This window comes from Uranotaenia lowii, chromosome 3 (genome assembly GCF_029784155.1).
Source record: "Uranotaenia lowii strain MFRU-FL chromosome 3, ASM2978415v1, whole genome shotgun sequence".
Taxonomy (NCBI): Eukaryota; Metazoa; Arthropoda; class Insecta; order Diptera; family Culicidae; genus Uranotaenia; species Uranotaenia lowii.
Window position 1 is genome coordinate 179467931 of NC_073693.1, and position 20327 is coordinate 179488257.

Below are 20327 nucleotides of genomic sequence, written 5' to 3' on the forward strand. Positions count from 1 at the left end.
ACCTGGTGTGTAATTGGTATCAGTCCAAAAAGTCTGGTAGCTTTAGTAGGTCCCCATTCGCCACTGGCACAATCCGGTAAAGGCACCATGACCGTTTGTAATTCCTCACAACATATCTAGAAAACAAAATTAGTTAGAAACTTTGTTTGATTATTCCTCTACGAGAGACATACTTTGAATTTGCAGACGCTTTTGAACTTCATTGGTTCGCCTGTCAGGTACTCTTGAGGTGTAACGGCGTTAGCAAATATATCGAGTAAAAATGCGCCCGAACAAGGGGCGTGAACTCGGAAAGCCACGATGTTACTTATAACGGACTGCATTACAAATCGCTTTAAGGATACGCCATCGTAAGAATCTTCTTCACTGTCATAAAACTTGAGGTTGTAGTGGAATATCAGACATCCTTGCATATCGGAAGGCATCGCTATCCGTACGGTTGCAGCACCTAGGGAATAATAATCCGAATAGTTAGTGGCTAATCGAGAACGTATCATCGAAAAGGGCTAATCGAGAACCTGTATCATCCGTGTAAACCACTGCACCGTATCCTTCATCTGCAAAATGAAGACCGTAACGGAAGAAAAGCGACCTTACGAAGGGAAGATTCTCAAACTCGCTGAGCGTTATAGGTCTCTTAAGCAGTTGCCATTCCTCTTGGAGAGGGAAAAATTCGTAAATGAATTCTCGGGGATCCGTTAGGAAATAATGGTCGTCATATTCATAGCGCAGGCTGTCGTTTTTACCCTTTCCACTTTTTGGAGCTTCTTTAGCATTGACCAAATGTCGAGCACCCCAGTTGCATTGTACGAACCTCCACGCACCAGCAACGTAGACTGCATTCCAAGAATTTCTAAATCTTGAATTTTTCGGATGACTGTAAGAGATAAAGACATGGTTTAAAAGTATTTACAAAAAGGAAATCTTAATGGAAGCGACCTTGAGTCCTGGAACTTCACACCAGGTTGATAACCAGCACTCTTAGAGTATCCTTTAATGACGACACAGTGTAGACCGGCATAGCTAAAAAGTTCAACATACAGTCAGTCATGCTACTCCGATTTGAACGTTCAAGTCCTCTTTACCTGCACAGACGCTTAAACAGAACGTGATAACTCTCTGTACCAAACTTGATACCTCTCAAAAGTCCCATCGGGGTATCTCCCCGCAGATCATCATCAAATGTCATAGTATTGAGATTTTTCACCGTAATCCACCTGAATATAGTGCGAGCCTTTTCAATATCCGACGTGCATCGACCGACAAGTTGCCGTACCAAATCAGTAAAAGTTTTTTGATCCTCTTGAGCAACAGTAATAGCTATCTGATCTACATCCTGAAACTCAACTGGATCGTTGTAGATTTGGAATTTACTGAGCGCAGGCGGTGCAGGTTTGGGTGCAACTAACGGATATCCCAGTGGTGTTGTACCTTCCGTAAAATCTTCATCCAGGAATATACTCTCACTCTGCATGTATTCACTTCTTCGCGCACTGATCAACTCTAACATTTCACTGGATTGGCGATCGACCAATGCAGCTGTTTCCGATCGCTCGTGCTCGAGAAGTTTGCGTGTTAAACTTTCTTTCTTTTTCGTTTTCCTGATGGTCATGTTTTTCTCCAAATCCTCCTTTTGCTGCTCGTGTTTAAGCGTCAGAATATTTTGATCTTCCCGGGATCGTCGAGAGGTCGTCATTTCCTTTTCGAACTTGTGGGCCAGGCGTTGTAACTCACGTTCCCATTCATCCTGGCAGTAAAAGAATTATTTTATAACTGATGTAACAAACAAGGGCATAATGCGCGATCGAGGCAACATGAGTAGAGAACTCTTTTGTGAGATATAACTTTTTTTTCATATAGATATACACTTTTATCAACCTAATCCCTTATTTGGTAGTCCCTACACTGCCGTTGGAAGCATAATTGTCACATGTTACATTCTGAAATTTCCTACTTTTTGGTGTCTAGGGGACTTATTTCAAAATTTTTGTTTGCCGTTTTTTATTAAAAACATCAAGTTCACTGTAAACAACATTGTTTTATTAAATTAAATCAAAATAATCTTCGCTACGAGGCGGTAGACACCAAAATACCTCACATATAAAAATGTAACATGTGACAATTATGCTTCCAGCGGCAGTACAGTACGTATATATTTTCCATTAAAAAAAAGTTATCCCTTTGGTGAAGCGAAAAAATATAATTCTTGAGATGTATCACTGTAAACAACATTGTTTTATTAAATTAAATCAAAATAATCTTCGCTATGAGGCGGTAGACACCAAAATACCTCACATATAAAAATGTAACATGTGACAATTATGCTTCTAGCGGCAGTACAGTACGTATATATTTTCCATTAAAAAAAAGTTATCCCTTTGGTGAAGCGAAAAAATATAATTCTTGAGATGTAGAACAGCGCTTTTATGATCGAATATTCAAAAGCTTTCGATCTAGTGTCACACTCAAAACATTACCAGAAACTACTTTCTCTCTTCAACTTCAGCTCATCTGCCGCAAATTTAGCTAAATCCTACCTTAGTGAACGCAAACAAGCCGTATTACATTCTAACATCTTTGCGAAGTGTACCACTATTACTTCTGATGTACCGCAAGGATAGGTTATTGGTCCCCTTCTATTTTCTCTTTTTATTAATGACCTTCCTTCGGTACTCGAAAGCTGTCAAGTTCACTTGTTTGCTGACGGCGTTTAAGTTTACCTTTGCAATGCTGGTAAATACAATCGTGTTTCAGAAGCGAATAAAATGAATAGAATTAGCTAAACTTTCAGGGTGGTCCGCTAATAACGTTTTAGCGAACAACTTATTCAAAACCAATGCCATCATTTGTTCTAAAAGCAAGTCCGATTTAGAGCCACCTACTTTAGTCTTAAATGGAGACTTTATTCAATTTTCTTAAAGGGTCAACTATCTTGGAGTCATATTTGATAAAAATCTCATTTTGGAACAAATTAGGCAGCAGATTTCGAAAATTTATTCCACTCTGAAAAGATTAAATATAAGCACTAGACACTTAGATTCCAACACCAAGCTTAACTCTTCAAAACTTTTTTACTACCACGTTTATATACCACGTTGTTTCCGTGTTTTTTTTTCAAACGCTATCATTTCATACTTGGACCGCATGAGAATAGCTCTGAATACATGCGTAAGATATGTAAGGCTATGATCATTTAGAATCCGGGAAATTACTAACGCGTGCGTTTTGAAAACAATTAATTTATCGAAAAACTTTCTATGGAGGAAATGAAGGTGTTAATATCGTATTTTATATAAAAATATTAAAAAAAACTACAGTTTTGATCGTTTTTCCATTTCCATCTTCAAAAAAAATCTTCTTGGTTGCAGTTATTCCAATTTTTATAAATAACCCTATTGTTGGTCGAGTCTTAAAATCGTAATCAGTAAAAAAACAACCTTTTCATACTCATTGTTGACCCCTCCCTCTCCTGCGCAGTGTACGTTTTTCTTGTTTTATCATTCCACATCCTACTTCATTTTACTACAGTAATTCTTTCCTTATTAGAGGTATTCAAAACTGGAACCAGCTCCCAATGCGATTTAAATTTAATTTCTCTCAAAACAGATTCAAAGAGGACTTACTGACTTTACTTAATAGAAATGAATGAAACCAGGATAAAAATATTGCCTTATATCACAAGAAGTTTCAGGATTAGTTTAATTTTTCGGCTTTATATTGTATCCTAAATTGCAGCGACTTAAAAGATCATTGTTTTCGGTTCATTGAAGTTTTGATTTTCTCTTTAACTGCCACTTCAAGCAACCTTGTCCCATGTGCAAAAACGAGTAGTCGAGAAAAACGCGATTCAAACAACAGTTTAAGATTTTAGCTTAAATTAAGGTTCCACCGACAGTTTATCGTACATGTCCTATATACAATTTGAGAGTTATAGTAAAAATGCTTCGTGTGTTCTCTTATAATGTCTGTTAGTAATTAGTGGAGTACGCTAACTGCGTCTTATCCAACCAAATTAGAAATCAGAAATTTGAATCATCTCGAAACGTTTGTTGGGTTCGCGGAAACTCGTCAAATTAATGTAAGAAAAAGTTGTGCAACGAGCCTGATGTATGTTTGAAATTATTGAATCTCGGTTGAATCCGAGTCCTAAAGAAGTTTAAGAGTTTCTAAGGACTGTAAGTATTTCGAACATGTGAAAATTACATTACTGGTTAGTTTTGGTGAAAAATTAATCAATTTTCATGGAATCATTTATCACATCATTTTTATAAAAAAAAATTTACACATGTCAGTGCTACATTCTTTTCAAGTAAAGTCCTTGATTCCAAAAGTGAACGGTAAACGCAGCAATTTTTTTCTTATTTTAAAAGAAATGCCGACAAAACAAAGGATTTTTTTTATTGATTTTTGGACATTTCATCTGTCCCATAATCAATGAAAATTTCCTTGGTTTTGTCGGCATTTACTTCTATTTTAAATGTATTTTTCTTTGCTTTAAAGAATTGTTCTGGTTTGAGATTTAAAAAAAATAATTCTTTGTTTCGAAAATTATTATTTTGGATCTAAATTATAACATTGGTTTAAATAAAAAATGAAGTTGGTTTCAACAAAATATTTTTTTTGAATCAAAATCAGTTTTTTTTGGTTTCTATGTAGTCTTGTCTGTGTGTATTGAAAACATTTTCAAAGTCTTGTTTGGTTTTTTAAACCGGGTGAGATTTGATCTCGATACTACATGCTAAACACTAAAAATGCTAATAATAGTTATAGAGAAAATTAACAAAAGCATTACTTGAATCTCGTTCTGCATTCGCTTATCCTCTTCCTCACGTTTCTTTGCGAATTTTCTGTACAAGTCATCTTCTTCCTTGCGGTGTTTCATTTCGAGTTTCGCTTGTTCTTCACGTGCCTGTAATGATAAAATCATATTAATTACGAAATGCCAAAATGTGTGAGGTGTGAAGGTTAAACCATTCAGATCGCCTAGCCTAGCTTCAAACGAATGTACTTTTTACCAGCCGAAGTCAATGTTAATGAAGAAAACTAGCTGTTTATGTTACTTTATCCAGCAGAGGTGTATACTTTTCTAATTTTAATTTGAAATCTACGCATCCAAAATGTTAAATTTACTTTAAAATTCAGATTTTTCCCTTGAAATCATTGTATGTAGCGTGTGTTTGAGCTAGTTTTCTGACTTTCTTGATTGTTTAGTGAATGTTAAACATAAGTTACTTGAAAGTTTATACTTAAAGAAAATGCTTCCAAATTTTACATAGCTATTTGTTTTTAATCTACATGACGCATCTTCAAATAAATGACGTACGAGTTTAATGCCACAAAAATATAAACATATTAGAAGTCATAATCTCCAGAAGCAAGAGACATTTCAAACTAAGCAAAACAAAAATTGCTGTCACTGAAAGTAAAGCCCAATAATTCATCTTCCAACAACAAGTTTTCTTTTTGTTGTCTGAACGTGAGATAGGCAATTGGTCAACAAATTTTATATAACACCTGCTACCAGTAGTGTAAGATGCGCTTAGCTCATGAAGATGCATGAAGAGATAGATATCGAAATTGAGTCATCCATGCTCTAGTAATCAAATCACTACCGATGCGAGACCACAACTGAAGACTCTATACCCATACAATTTATAGGAGGCAAGGTATAGCTACAAGAATAACCTGGACCTGCTGCTGCTGCTGATTGGCTTTAGTATAAGGGGCGAAACTAGGGGATCTGAAAGAAACGAACAAACTGCTGCCTATTGCTTAACATACCAAATAATAATCGATCGGTTTTTCGCGCTTCTTTTCGTACGCTTTTTGAATTTCCGTCTGCTTGAGCGCGTGGGCAATGTGTAAGGCGCTGGCATCGAAGCGACCATATTTGTACTCGGGATCAGTCTGTGGCGGTGAACTGCCCTCGTGGATTCCGTTGAAACCATTTGGTGTCATTTGCCTCGGTAGACCTGTGTTTGGGGTGAAAGCAATGGGTGTGTTAATTGTTTCATTTTATCTTATTGATAGAAATATAGGGGAAAACTGTACAAGACGCACCAGCTAAGCATAATTGCTATTTACAGCGATACCAATCATTTAAGAACCAAATTGAAAGTTGACGACGATTCAGGGATCAGATTTACGTATTATCGAAAAGAAAAAATATGATAAAAACACGATTTTGACTATATTTTTTGTAAAAAACTAAAACAGCCAAAAAACAAACCACGGGGTAAAACGCCAAAGCTAGTGGACAGAACGCACCAAACATGAAGGGTGGTAAGAAATGGAACAACGATTATACGGAATGTAATTATTAAAACATCAAATGTTTGATTACATGTTCATCGTATTTTTGTTAACTAACCATCCTTTGGCTAAAAATCATTTAGTGTTGCTAAACTCTACGAAAATTTCGCTTTTCAAAATACACTTTTTAATATCCTTATATATAAAACGCCTTCAAGTAGGCAACGAAATTCAATTTTTTTGACTGATATGGTGATATCGTAGCAAACATGGCGGCCGATAATTTTTTTCGAGTCGAATATTGGTGCACCGTTTTAACTCGAACAAGGACGAAATTTGTTATAATTATGCATTGTTATCGTAATTTGGGAGTCAGCAAATAAAAAGAATGGCATTTTGTTTTGATATTCGGGTTTTCTCAAAAGTTAACAGCATTCCAAATTTGAGCGTAAAACACGTGGTCTTGTGGGCATTCTGCCCCAATTATCATCTGAACGATTTTTGATAAAATTTTGTAGGAAGTTAATAAAATACATCAATAATTTTATAGTCTCCCGAAAGAGCACATGCGTGGATAAACGATAAGCTGTAGTTTTATAAGATTGCGCAGACTGTTTTACCATAAAACCTTATATGTTACTTATGAAAAATAACAAGTTTCACGCTGATTTCATTAATTCTTCTGTTTCTAAGAACTGAAGTAGTTTTTGTGAACTTTTCATCTTTTGAATGATGAAAAAGCTTGTTTGCTACAATATAAATGAAGAAAAACATCATTTGAAGCCGTTGGTTAGTGTATATTTGAGAAATAATGGCATCGGCCATCTTACCCCGCTGGTGCGTTTTGTACAGTTTTACCCTACATTAACTACAATCTCTATTTTGAAAATGGGTTGGATTTCTAAAAAGGTAGCTACCAAAATATCTAGTGTATACAGAACGAAACAGGAATAGTACCACTATGTGTTTTGGTTGTTAAAATATGAAAGATTGAAATTCGTCAAAATTTTTCTTTTACAATGTTTTTTGAATTGTTCAACAGATAAATCAAGCATAAGTTTACTTTTTTTTTTTTTGGATGCGTTGAGGATAAAAAATGTGACCAAAAAGTGCGAAATAAGAACCTTTATGTTTTTCTACAAAAATCAATATTATTCCCTAAAATTCTGCGGACAAGTTAATAATAATGCTTCTACAACCTATTTGAATAGATAACCGCATTTTAAGGCATTTTCTAGTATTCCAAAGGTTTTAGAGGGGTTTTGGAGAGTTTTTTTTCTAGTACTAAGGAATTCAACACTTGAGCTATAATGCTTTAACAAACTGCTTAATTTCTTCATGAACATGACGTGACAAAATGCTTTAGATATGTCCGCATCCTCTACTACAATCGTGCTCATGCAGAATACGAGTGTCGAAACATTCCTAACAGCACTATCCACATGTTCTGGGGATGTTGAAGCAGTAGCAAAGGTACTCGAGAATTTTTTAGCAAAGAGAGTACTGATTCCGCAATCAGAGTTCGCAGTGTTGCCATCCAGAAACATTTGAGTTAGGATACCAGGTTCATTCCGCTGACTTTTGACATGCTTCCAGAACGATTCTGGGTTGGACTTGAGGTTACGTTGTACTCCGAAAAGATAATTTTGGTAACAACGTTACTGGCTTTTTTATAAGCGGAGTTCAGCCTTCGATATACATCCTTAGTTTGGGAGGATTTGAGCTTATGGTGATTTCTAAGAGCACATCTCTTCGCCATCTTCAGTCGATGCAGTTCTTTCGTAAACCAGGGAGTCCGCAAATTCCCGAAATTCGTTCGCTTTGGCACGTGGCGGTCTATAACGTTATTTAAGATATGCGAAAAGGTTTCGACCGCAGCATTGGGATTCAATAGATCGAGTTCAGATTCCCAGTCGATGGTGACCAGAATATGGGAGATAGCATCGAAATCCGCTTCCTTGAATTCGAAATAGAAAGGAGCTGATTTTTCGACAGAAGCATGCAATCCAGTGACCTCGAGTGAGACCAGTAAAGCTGGATGATGCTGATCTGCCTTAACGAACAGAGCAGGAGCCGAATCAATGGTCGGAACACGAGACCCTTCGCTATCAAAGTAGTGATCCAACATATGGCCGTTTTCGTTAGTAACTCCCTTAATTTGACACATTTTTTTAATTACATTTAAACTCAATAAATCATCGTCAATTTTGTGGAAACGCTTATGTTTAATAATTTTCAACAAAAAATCTATCGAAGCTTTTAGGATTTGGATTTGGAGGGATTTGAAAGTATTATAGAAACCATTCCTGGTCTTAAAAACGGCTACATACCAAATTTCATTGTGATCGGTTTAGTAGTTTCCAGAAATTGCTCGAATTGTATCATAATTTTATAAATTTTGTATACACCCGCCCCCTATCTTAATTTTGAGGAGTTTGAAAGTATTTTAAAAACTATTCCCGATTTTCGAAACGGCTACAACCAATTGTTCGAATTGTGTCATATTTTTATTGATTTTGTATGGAAGCCCCTCCTCCCCCCTCCTTTAACTCGGAGCGGTTTGAAAGAATTTTTGAAACCTTCTCAAAAACTCTTACATACCAAATTTTAAATTGATTGGTTCAGTAGTTTTCGAGTCTATAGGGAACAGACAATCATTCATTCTCGTAGATGAGTGCCCTTATTATTTAAATGGAAAGATACAACAAGATCATATAAGTAGGTCAAAACCTGTTTTCCAAATCAATAAATCATCTCATCATGTTAAAACACTAATATTTATCATTTTTTGACAAAATGTGTTCGAAAATTGTTCGAATTTAATGATATTTTTGAAAATTTTATATATGTGCCCCCACTACAAAAGGTGAACGTAAAGAAATCTTTATATTATCTCATGAAATCAAGAATTTTAAACCTTTAAATACAGGAAAATGCATTTAAATTCATTTATATATTCACCCTTTTTTCACTTTTTCATTTAACATTTTAAGACGAATATTGATTTTTGTAGAAAAACATAAGGGGTACTATTCTTATTTCGCACTTTTTTCATATTTTTGGTCCTCAACGCCAATTGTTTCATCAAAAAAAAAGTAAACTTATGCTTGATTTATCCGCTGAACAATTCAAAACAAATTGTAGAAGAAAAAATTTACGGATTTCACTGTACATCTAGGGACAGAGCTCTAGGAATTTGAGGGGATTTGGTGTCTAATTTTTTTTTCTATGATATTTTTGCTCAAACAATGCATGTTTTAAATCTTTGAATTTGCTTAAGATTTTGGTAGATTTAGCTTATTTGATTTGAGCATAAACCATGTTTTTAGTATCTTCAATTTAAAAAAAAATCATTCTATGCTCAAATAAAATAAGCTACATCCACCAAACTGAAAAGCAAATAAGAGATATCCATAATTTCCAATAAATCAATTCCATGATTTTAATCCTGTGGATGTTTTTAATAAAAATAATAAACTGAAAAAATATTTCTTCGAACCTTCATATGCCGCCTTCTCAAGTCCGCTAATTTTATTTAAATTAATCAACCATGTTTGTTACTAACTCACATTTAAATAACATGTTCTTACCCAGTTTCGAACGCGAGCTCACCGCTTGAAAACCGAGCTATATATTTCTACTTTATTCTTGGTATTTTTTCAGTTATTTTATTGATCATTTTTTCCCACTTATATTTTGTCAAATCTTTATTTTGGGTGGTTGCATCCGCTAAGGCCTGCTGCGGCCCAATACTTCTCTTTTGAAAGAAAATGAGTTCAATTTGGTAGATTCACCTGTTTCGAAATTAACAAAACTTGACTATTTTTGTGCCACTAAAATACGTTTTTACTGGAATGTCTGCTGGCAAAACCTGTCAAAAATGAAGCAAACCCATCATGAGATTGAAATTCAAATATAATCGGTTAGTTAAGATCGTTGGTTGCGAAATATATATACAAAAGTACTTTTTAAATCTTTTAAAAACAGCAGTCCACAAATCATGTATAAAATTTTCTATGCCATACAAAACCAAATTTGCACCAGGATTTCATAACAGCTAATTTCTAATGGTGATTTCAATTGCAAATCGAATTAAAAAAAATTGGATACAGAATATAATTTGGTTTATAATATGGAGCCAGAACCTACGAAATGAGTTTTGTTTCATTTGAAATGTAATATTCAGAACTTAATTTCAATCAACGAATGAGAAAATTTTGAAAAACTTTGTAGCTGATATTAATTTTTGAGGTTTTGACATCAGTTCTGATGTAAAGATGTACTGAATATTCGGCCGGCCGAATATCGCCCGAAAACCGTTAAGCCGAATATCCGGGTCACCGGAGCGAAGCTTTCGGCCAAATTTTTATTTTTGAATTTAATACAATTACAAACTTATCAATTTCTTTAACTGATGTTGGATAGTTTATAAAATATCTAAAAGTAATGTTGGAAATGCTACAAAATTTATTTATTTATTTATTTATTTATATAAAATAAAATCATCTGACATGGGTGTCTTAATGATCATCTTAATGTTAGTTGTACAAAGCACGATAGTTTTACTCAACTTCGTAGTTGAACACTTAATTCAGATTCAATACGGCGTCGAAAGGTTAAAGTGGATACATGAAAGTCAAAGATAGTATAATAACTAAGGAAGCATATTTTTGCTGAACGAAGAGGGTCGTTGCTTCCATAACGCGTACTTCTCGGTTCCAGAGATAACCAGTTTCTATTTCGTAGAGTTCGTTCTGGCGCATAAATATTACAGCGAGAAAGTAGCCAGGAGCAATCAATTTCGTTCCGAAGAATTTTTGCCACGAACAGCGATTGACCGATGGAACGACGATCCGACAGCGTATGAAGTCCAAGCAGGGCACAACGTTGTGCGTATGGCGGTAAATTCAAAGGATTCTCCCAAGGTAGCTCTCGAAGAGCGTAACGTACGAACCGACGTTGAATTGCTTCAAAACGTGCTGTCCATGCGGCTTCAAAAGGCCACCATACAAGATTCGCGGATTCCAGTATTGATCGCACCAGACAGCAATACAGAGCTCGCAAGCAGACCGGATCTGTGAATTCTTTGCTCAGACGTATGATAAGTCCCAGCATACGGTTAGCCTTCTCGAGTACCTTAGAGTAATGCCGCTTAAAAGTCATTTGACTGTCCAACAAAACGCCAAGATCCTTAATCTCCTCAACACGATGCAACTGCTCGCCCATAACATTGTAATCATACACAAAGGGATTTTTCCTGCGCCCAAATGTGATAATACAGCATTTCGCAACACTCAAAACAAGTAAATTGTTAGCGCACCAGTTCACAACTGTGTCTAAGAAGCGTTGCAACTCGAGGCAGTCAGATTGACTGTTTATGACTAGGAATATTTTTAAGTCATCCGCATACAGCAAAACTCCACACCCAGTGAGCAACAAATTGATGTCATTACAGAACAGCGTAAACAGTAAAGGACCCAAATTGCTGCCTTGGGGTACCCCGGACTTTGGAATAAAGTCAGAGGATTCAGCAGAACCAATTTTAACAGCCAATCGACGATCCGTTAGGTAGCTTCTAATCCACGCGCACATTCGTTCGGAAAACCCCAATCGATGCAATTTTTTCAGCAGAATATCGTGGTTTACAGAATCAAATGCCGCCGAAATATCGGTATATATCGCATCGATTTGTTTGCCGTCATCCATATTTGATATGCAGAAGGATGTGAAAACCATCATGTTTGAAGTTACCGAGCGTTTAGGAACAAATCCATGCTGGTTCTCAGAGATCCAGTTCCGGCAAGCTGAAAACATGACATTGTTGACGATCTTCTCAAATACCTTCGAGCAGGCAGCTAGCGATGTGACACCTCTGTAGTTAAGAACATCTTTTTTGTCACCTTTTTTGTATACTGGGCACATAAATGATTTTTTCCAGATGGCAGGGAATTTTTGCTGTTCTAGAGACTGATTAAAAATACGCGTAAGAGGTTTCACCAGTACATTGCGACAATTTTTCAGTACGCACGCCGGTATTCCGTCCTGTCCGGCTGAAGTCGAATTTTTCAAATTAATGATAGCTTCTGAAACCATTTCCTCGCTAACAGCAAAAACATCCAGATCGAGCACATCGACAGGTAGTCGTGTTACGGCAGCATTCGATTGACTGGCAGATGGCGACTTATCTGAAAAACACTAGCGAAGTGCGTCGCAAAAAGATAGCATTTTTAGCAGGTGACTTGGCAATACGGTTGTTCAATTGGAGTGTAGCTGGAAGTCCGGACTCCTTCCGTTTGGAGTTCACAAATTTCCAGAACTTTTTTGGATTGCGACGAAGCTCACTCTGAGTGCGATCCACATAACGGCGATAGCAAATTCGATTGTATATTCGGTATTGCTTAGTCGCAGCGTTCAACTTGCTTTTGACGAATGGACATCTGGAGTTACTAAACTTCCGCAGCAATTTCGAACGTATCTTTTTCAGCCGCTTCAAGTGAGCATTAGTCCAAGGGGGTCGGAGAGGAGGTCGCACCAGGGGAACGGTATTCTCAAAAGCGTCATCCAGAATTGCTCTCAATGTATCAACAGCCACATCTACGTCAGTACAACTTTGAAGATCAGACCAGTCAACTCCAGACAAAATACGGTTCATGGTATCAAAATCCGCACGATTGAAGTCACGAGCTGATGCATCGAAATTCTCAACAAAATCGATGGGACACGGGAATGAAATTTCGAACTCCAAAGGAGGGTGGTACCCGTCTATAGGGACAACGACATCGCTGACTTCGATTATGGGGCTAATCAAAATATCAAAATAATCATCCGAGAAAACCAAATCCAGCGTACGATTTTGAGAGTTTCGTATCCCGTTTCGTTGACTTACTCCATTGAGTGTCATTCCATCCAAGAGTGAAGCACTAGCTGTATTTATCACTGAAGCAGAATCTAACACCATGCTGTTGTTCTGGCCAGGAATCCAGATTAGTTGCGATTGATTAAAGTCACCAAGCAGAATGACATTACATGCAGAGTGTCGTAGCCTGGCCGCTGATAACGCGTCAACATGTAAATCGATGACTGATCCATCGTGACTTTTTTCCGGTGGTACATATGCTGTCCCGATCAAAAATGAGCTGTTATCATAGGATATTTTCACCCACAAATTTTCTATGCTGTCAATATTAAGATTTTCGATTGATGAGCTAAGCTTGGTTGCTACCGCTATGAGGACCCCACCACCTCTACTACGGCGACTATTAGCATTACTTCTGTCACAACGAAAAACGTTATAGTCAGAACAGAATAATTGACTAGACGGTACGGATGAATCGAGCCATGTTTCAGTGAATGCATAAATTTCGTAGCCGAGCTCTGATGTAGCAACGAAGCATTCTGCGATTTTAGATTTCAATCCACGCACGTTTTGATAGAACAGCCGGAGACCACTGGGCGAATTGAATGAATGTTGTGGTGTATTCTGATGATGGACAGGACGGGTTCTGAAATTCGAGAAGCGGTCACTGAACGCAGCGGGAGATGAAGAAGAAAACTTGCCTGACTGCACAGGCTGGAGAGCCCCGTTGCCTTCTTCGCACACAGGGCCGGGACGACTGCTGTCGCTGGCTGGAAACTGCGCGACTGTGGCGAAGGGCTCGGGGGCCTCCATTGTGCTAAGTTCGTTGCGTCCCGGTGATCCAATCAGCAAATAATCGGATAGGCCATCAGTTGAGGGTTCCAATTCGTCAAGTGGTACATTTTCGGTTAACCTTCCATTCAGCCGATAATCAACCAGACGAAAGCTGCAAGGTGTAGGGCAGTCACTGGACGAATCAAAAGGAAATGAAGAGTACTTGCCTGACTGCACAGGCTGGAGAGCCCCCTTGCCTAATTCGAACACAGGGCCGGGGCGACTGATGACGCTGGCTGGCAACTGCGCGACTGTGACGAAGGGCTCGGGGGCCTCCAATGTGCTAATTTCGATGCGCCCCGGATATCCAATCGACGAGTTTTCAGCTTTGTAGTGTGAACGATGAGAAAGCAACTGATCCGACGGGTTCGTGATGGAACTAGAAAGTATGGTTGTGTGACTTGACGAAGTGTTCAAATGGGACAAATACTTGCCGTAACATGGCATTTGGAAGCCTCCCCCTGGACCACCTGATCGTAAAAAGGGACGACTTGAGGCAGGAACATGCGATCGTTGGTGGTCAGGGAAGATAGCTTCCAAAATGGCATGAGTGGTGCGTCCCGATGTCCAGTGGTGATAGGTAGTAGGTCCGAAAGATTGTCGATATTGATGATCATTATTACATTCAACGAAACAGACGAGAGCCGTAGTCGATAAACTCTCGGAAGAGTAAACCTTTCGGCCAAGATTCTGGATCCAATGCCTTCTTTTTCAAGTCCGGTGAGATGCCAACTTTAAAGGAAATGAATCGGAAAGATGTGGTGTCGCTCCCTCTGGGGACTAATTTTACCACGTTTGCATCTTCCACACCAATGTTAGCAGCAACCATCGACTTGACAGCGTCTTCAGATACATCCGGTTTGATTCGCGACAAGTAAAGCCAAAAAAGCTTTGGATTTTCATCGTCGCACAAAGGAATGGAGGCAATATTCCCTGATGCTTGCTTTGAACCAAGTTGGCAAGGTTCAGCCGTAACAGCATCGGGAACTCGAACGCGCTTCAATGGGCGCCTGAGCTCCGACGTGGGTGTTGATTTGTTCCATAAAGGGGTGCGTACTGGTTTCGGGGCAAGCTGCTGAATATCGGTGCGCAATTCGGTAATTGCATTCGTGAGCTGCACTAGTAGATTTGTTTCGGTTGGGGCATTAAAGGCCATTGGACGGAAACTGGCATTAGACATAAGGGCAGCGCAGTCATCACAAAACCAGAAAACGTTTTTTGAGAGCGAATCTATTTGTCGCGCTAAGCTTTTCGTCAAACCTGTGCATACAATATGAAATCGGTTGCCGCAAACCCCTTTGCAAGTTATTTGCTCGATTCCGGTGATGGCCTCATTGCAGTTCGAGCAGGTGTGTTCCATAACGCCGGAAGGTATGCAGTACGATTTTCCAAACTAGACCTTTTTTCGAGCAGCTTCGGAAAGTTTCGCTATTGACTACTAGATGTCGCTTCGATTTGAAAAAAATCGAGTAGGGTTGTTTACATGCACGATCTCAGTCAATAGATGCTACTCGCAAAACACGTCACTTCACACACGATTTTCGCACTCAAACCTTCAAATAGTAACAGATACTCGATATATCCCGAGTTTTTTACTGTTTTATTTTTAAGAAGGACTGGACAGTTATACTAAAAAGTTACTCTAACACTTTAAAAAAATAGTTTTAAAACCATCGAAAAAACAACAACATTCATAAACAAACAGAGTTGCCAAGTTTTCATCAAATCTCGCGAGAGCTTTCATTACGTCGTATGAAACATCTTAAGAATTCACATAAAAGTGTTGCAAAAGTTATCAAAACAACTGTAAAATTTGTATTTCACATAAAGAATGTGTTGTCCAGGCTACAAATATTCTAAATGGAAAGAAATTGCGACTAGTTTATGTTAGTTTTTGCATTTTTTTTTGCAATAAAACTGCTTGTTTACATTTTGTTTCATACGACGTAATGAAAGCTCACGAGATTAATACTTATTGTTTCAGTGAAACATCTTAGGTGTATCCGGGTATATTTAACTGTAGATAACTTTATACTTTAATTATTGTTTATCCCAGAATTTTCGGTATATTCAGGCCTGCCAATAAATCCAATAAAGAATTTAAGAAATGTCAAATCTGGCCGAGATGTCAAGATAGTTTTTGAAACTTTGAGGATTTTACCCGGGTTTATCCAGATGATTTGCTAAATCAGATAAAAAACTCAAATTTCTCTGGAATTCTCAAAAGATTTTTTAGATTAAATTTAAAAATGACATAAATTTTTGTTAAACTCTTAAATACGATATATTACTGCTGGTGTGATTTGACAAAAAACTTCAAATAACTATCTGTCTCTATCTTGTAAATGCCTATATTCTGTTCAGATTTACCCTTTATTTTTACATTTTTATTAAATCATCCAGAGTTGCTCATTTTATGGATAATTACGTGTGATAAAAATGTAGGTATGGTATACCAAGGTTAAAGATCCTCGTTTTTTTAACAACTATTTTGAGACATCTTCTTAAATACGACATTCATCTAATTCTGATGTTCATCTGATGTTCTTTCAGCTATTGGTGACATTTTGAAAATCAAAGAGACCCCTACTTGACGAAGATCTGATCTGGTTGAAAACAATCGACTCAAAAACATGAGGGACATTAAGATGTTTTTTTTTTTTTTTTATCAAAAACACAACAAAATATTGGACCGAATTTTCGTTAGGCCGAATAGTTGCAGAGGTCATCAAACTTTGATTGCGAATTTAAAATTTCGAGTATAGGATAGAATACCTAGTTTTCTTTTCCTAGACTCTCATGGGGAGGAGTTTGATGGAGAATAACTTTATAATACTGAAACCTGTTCAGTGGTGTTATTCCAATTAAAATGTCATTATTTCACTGAATCAAAAAACCTGCTGTTTTGATTAAAAAAAAAGCCATTCATTAAAGGGTTGAATTAAAAACCATTGCACTAAATGAAATTCATTTTTATCCTTTGTATTCGCGTGTTTTTTGATTTTGTGTAGGCGGTTTTTTTGTCGAAGTTATTTTCAAATGGGCGATATTTAAAAAAAAATCTTTTTCTCGAATAAAAACATTTGCAAAAACAACTTCGTCTTGCAATAAAAAGTAATGTAGGTATCTACATAAATATGTAGATTTAAACTTACCGTCAATGCTATCGTTTCGATGCCCTCTGATTTGTTCATTGACGTAGTTTGTGCTTTTCGGCACATTCAGCGCTTGTCTTATGCCAACTGACGTTTGGTCAAAATGGCCGGGACCGCTCTTTGGCACGTGGGAACAGCAATAAACCTGTAAAGGAAAAATTGTACGAATTACTTAGATGAACATTTAATGGATACAAGAGAAATGGAGAAAAAGGAAATAATTTTTAGAAAAATATTCCATACGTGGAAGCGTGGATGAAAATTAATGAAATTTTCAGTGAAATTACCTAGTATTATGATGTTCAGCTATTTGTACACAGTTTTGTGACAATCTATACAGTGATTCTCGAGGTAGCTTCTAAAAAGAATTACATGTACAAAAAGGGCACTGGCGCCCATAACACTTTTTTTTTGGATAATTTGGCGACTTTTCCTTCCTTGGCAGATTCTTTTCCTTCGACAGAAAAACAACATTTTTGCTTTTTATCACTCCACCGCAGTTTCTCAATCAAACCATTATTTAACTTTGTTTTGCCTGTAGAAGAGAAACGGTTCATACAAATACATGAAATGCGCAGATTTCCAAATCACTTGTGTTTTGATTTTCGCTCATAATAACCTGAGATCATTTTCATTTAACAACGATATCTCCCAGTTAATGATTTGGCTTTTCTAAGTCATTCAGATTTTACACAGGGTGACACATGGCGACGAACGTTTGCAATCGTTCGCTGGCGCGCAATGTGAAGAGAATTGCGATTATCGTAAAGGTTGATACGGTCAAAATTTGGTCAATATCAACTTGACGTATTTCTTTCAATTTTGCATTTAAAAAACCTGAACACCTGAATGTTGCTCCTATTTTGATTTTGGAATTCAATCTTTAGTTGTCAAAATGCCGTCCAAAGAAGAAAAGCAGCGTATCAAAATTTTGCTCGTGCTTCGCGAAAATCCGAGCTACTCGCACGCAAAGCTGGAAAAATCGTTAAAAGTTGCCAAATAGACCGTTACAAATGTAATTAAAGTGTTTGGGGAACGTTTGTCGACAGCCAGGAAGTCTGGATCGGAGGGAAATCGAAAACCGGAAGCCGCTGAGACGACAAAGAGAGTTGCCGGTAGTTTCAAGCGAAACCCCAACCTCTCTCTCCGAGATGCCGCAAATAAGCTGGGTGTATCGTCTACAACCGTGCATCAAGCCAAAAAACGAGCCGGACTATCGACTTACAAGAAGGTAGTGACTTCAAATCGCGATGATAAACAAAATACGAAGGCCAAAGCGCGATCCCGGAGGCTGTACACGACGATGCTGACGAAGTTTGACTGCGTGGTAATGGACGACGAAACCTACGTCAAAGCCGACTACAAGCAGCTTCCGAGACAGGAGTTTTATGCGGCATAAGGAAGGGGAAAGGTAGCAGATATTTTCAAACACATGAAACTGTCAAAGTTCGCGAAGAAATATCTGGTTTGGCAAGCCATGTACCTGTAACTTGAAAAGCAGCATTTTCATAGGTTCCGGGACTGTCAACCAAGAAATTTACGTGAAAGAGTGTTTGAATAAACGTCTGCTGCCTTTCCTGAAGAAACACTGTTGTTCCGTACTGTTTTGGCCGGATTTGGCATCTTGCCATTACGGTAAAAAGGCCATGAAGTGGTACGCCGCCAACAACGTGCTGGTGGTTCCCAAGGACAAGAAACCTCCCAACACGCCAGAGCTCCGCCCAATTGAGAAATACTGGGCTATTGTCAAGCGGAACCTAAAGAAGACCAAAAAAACAGCTAAGGACGAGCAGCAGTTCAAGGCAAACTGGCTTTCTGCGGCGAAGAAGGTGGACAAGGTGCCTGTACAAAATCTAATGGCAGGGGTTAAGCGTAAGGCCCGGCAATTCGGATTTGGAAAAGCGGAAACCTAACTGAATATTTTTCCTGAATTTTATACTAATTAAATTTGAAAAAGAAATTTAATTTGATTTTTAAAATAAACGATTTCAACGATTTACGCGCGTCTTCCCTTAACCAAATTTTGACCGTATTACCCTTTAATAGCAACATTCTAAGTTGCAAGGCTTTGAAGGCGTTGATGATTGGGAACGGAAGCAAAATTTGGTTATCAGTCGCAATATGCGGAAAACACCCTAATTTTGTTTCTTATACTAGTTAGATTAATTTTGGTAAAGCTCATAATGATCGATCCGATATGCTGAACAAAAGTAAGGTAAAGCTTAGTTCATTTAGAGAAACTTTATAATCTATAATCTATAATCTACTTTATTCTTGGAACTCTCATCGGCCAGTGTATACTTTTTTCTATTATGATAATGATCACTTTTTCCAATTCATACTTCGTCTTATCTGTATTTTAGTTGGCTGCATTCTTCTTCTTCGATTTCTGATACTTTTCGGTCCAATATTTCTCTTTTAAAAGAAACTGAGGATAATTTAGCGAATACAGCTGTTCCGAAACTAAGAAAACATGATTATTTTCGAGTCACTTAAAAGCGATTTTCATGGAATTTCTGCTGGAAAAATCTGACAATAACGACATAAAACCACAGACAAATAAAACCATCATGAGATTAAACTTAAAGAATAATCGGTAAGTATAGATCGTAGGTTACGAAGTGTACATATAAAGTTTTCGTTTTGAAAATTGTTTTGTTTTTTTTTTTGCACACGAGCAGAATTTGGCGAAAAACAACCAGCAAATAGATACTTTGATATGCTAGGAACCTTGCCACGAACAGACATGTTATAGGATTCAAACGCTGGGAATTGTTTGAAATAAGATTTTCTATAAGTTTTGTTGTTCATCAGAAATCATGTTTCTCAAGGCCTCGGTACCGTTTATTAGGCTCACAAGCTCTGGAACTAGCAAAAAATCGTTGTTTGAGGTTAGGCTTGAATGACTCATAACAAGGCAACACTTTCAGCTTATCGGAGAAAAAATTGTTGGACATTTCAGCACACTTAGTTTTTGGCTTATTAGAAATTAAAAATTCTGGTAAGCATTTTTAAGCATATGGATCTAAATTAGGCATGGGAAGGTATTTAAATACGAAAAATGTCTCTATGATATTTTGACAACTCTTTGTTCCTTCAGTGGTGAAATTTTAAGGTTGGAGGGTACACTCATACAATTTTTCACATAACTCGAGAACTTATCCAGCAAATGGAACCAAATTTCGCTTGGTAGGGTATTTGAGTAGTTACGAGGAATATTTTTATGAATA

General features: G+C 37.4%; 1 protein-coding gene across 5 annotated transcripts in view; it reads right to left on the reverse strand.

The window, feature by feature from the left end:
- The window catches only part of LOC129756603 (hillarin), a 35778-nt gene that overhangs the window by 665 nt on the left and 14786 nt on the right, over nt 1–20327 (reverse strand). For all 5 annotated transcript variants that reach the window (XM_055753515.1, XM_055753512.1, XM_055753510.1 and 2 more), the window contains exons 3-10: nt 17098–17242; nt 5782–5972; nt 4793–4909; nt 1086–1747; nt 940–1023; nt 519–877; nt 174–448; nt 3–116 (exon numbers count right to left, since the gene is read on the reverse strand). In XM_055753515.1, coding sequence (XP_055609490.1) covers nt 3–116; nt 174–448; nt 519–877; nt 940–1023; nt 1086–1747; nt 4793–4909; nt 5782–5972; nt 17098–17242 — 1947 coding nt within the window. The remainder of the gene's footprint in view (nt 1–2; nt 117–173; nt 449–518; nt 878–939; nt 1024–1085; nt 1748–4792; nt 4910–5781; nt 5973–17097; nt 17243–20327) is intronic.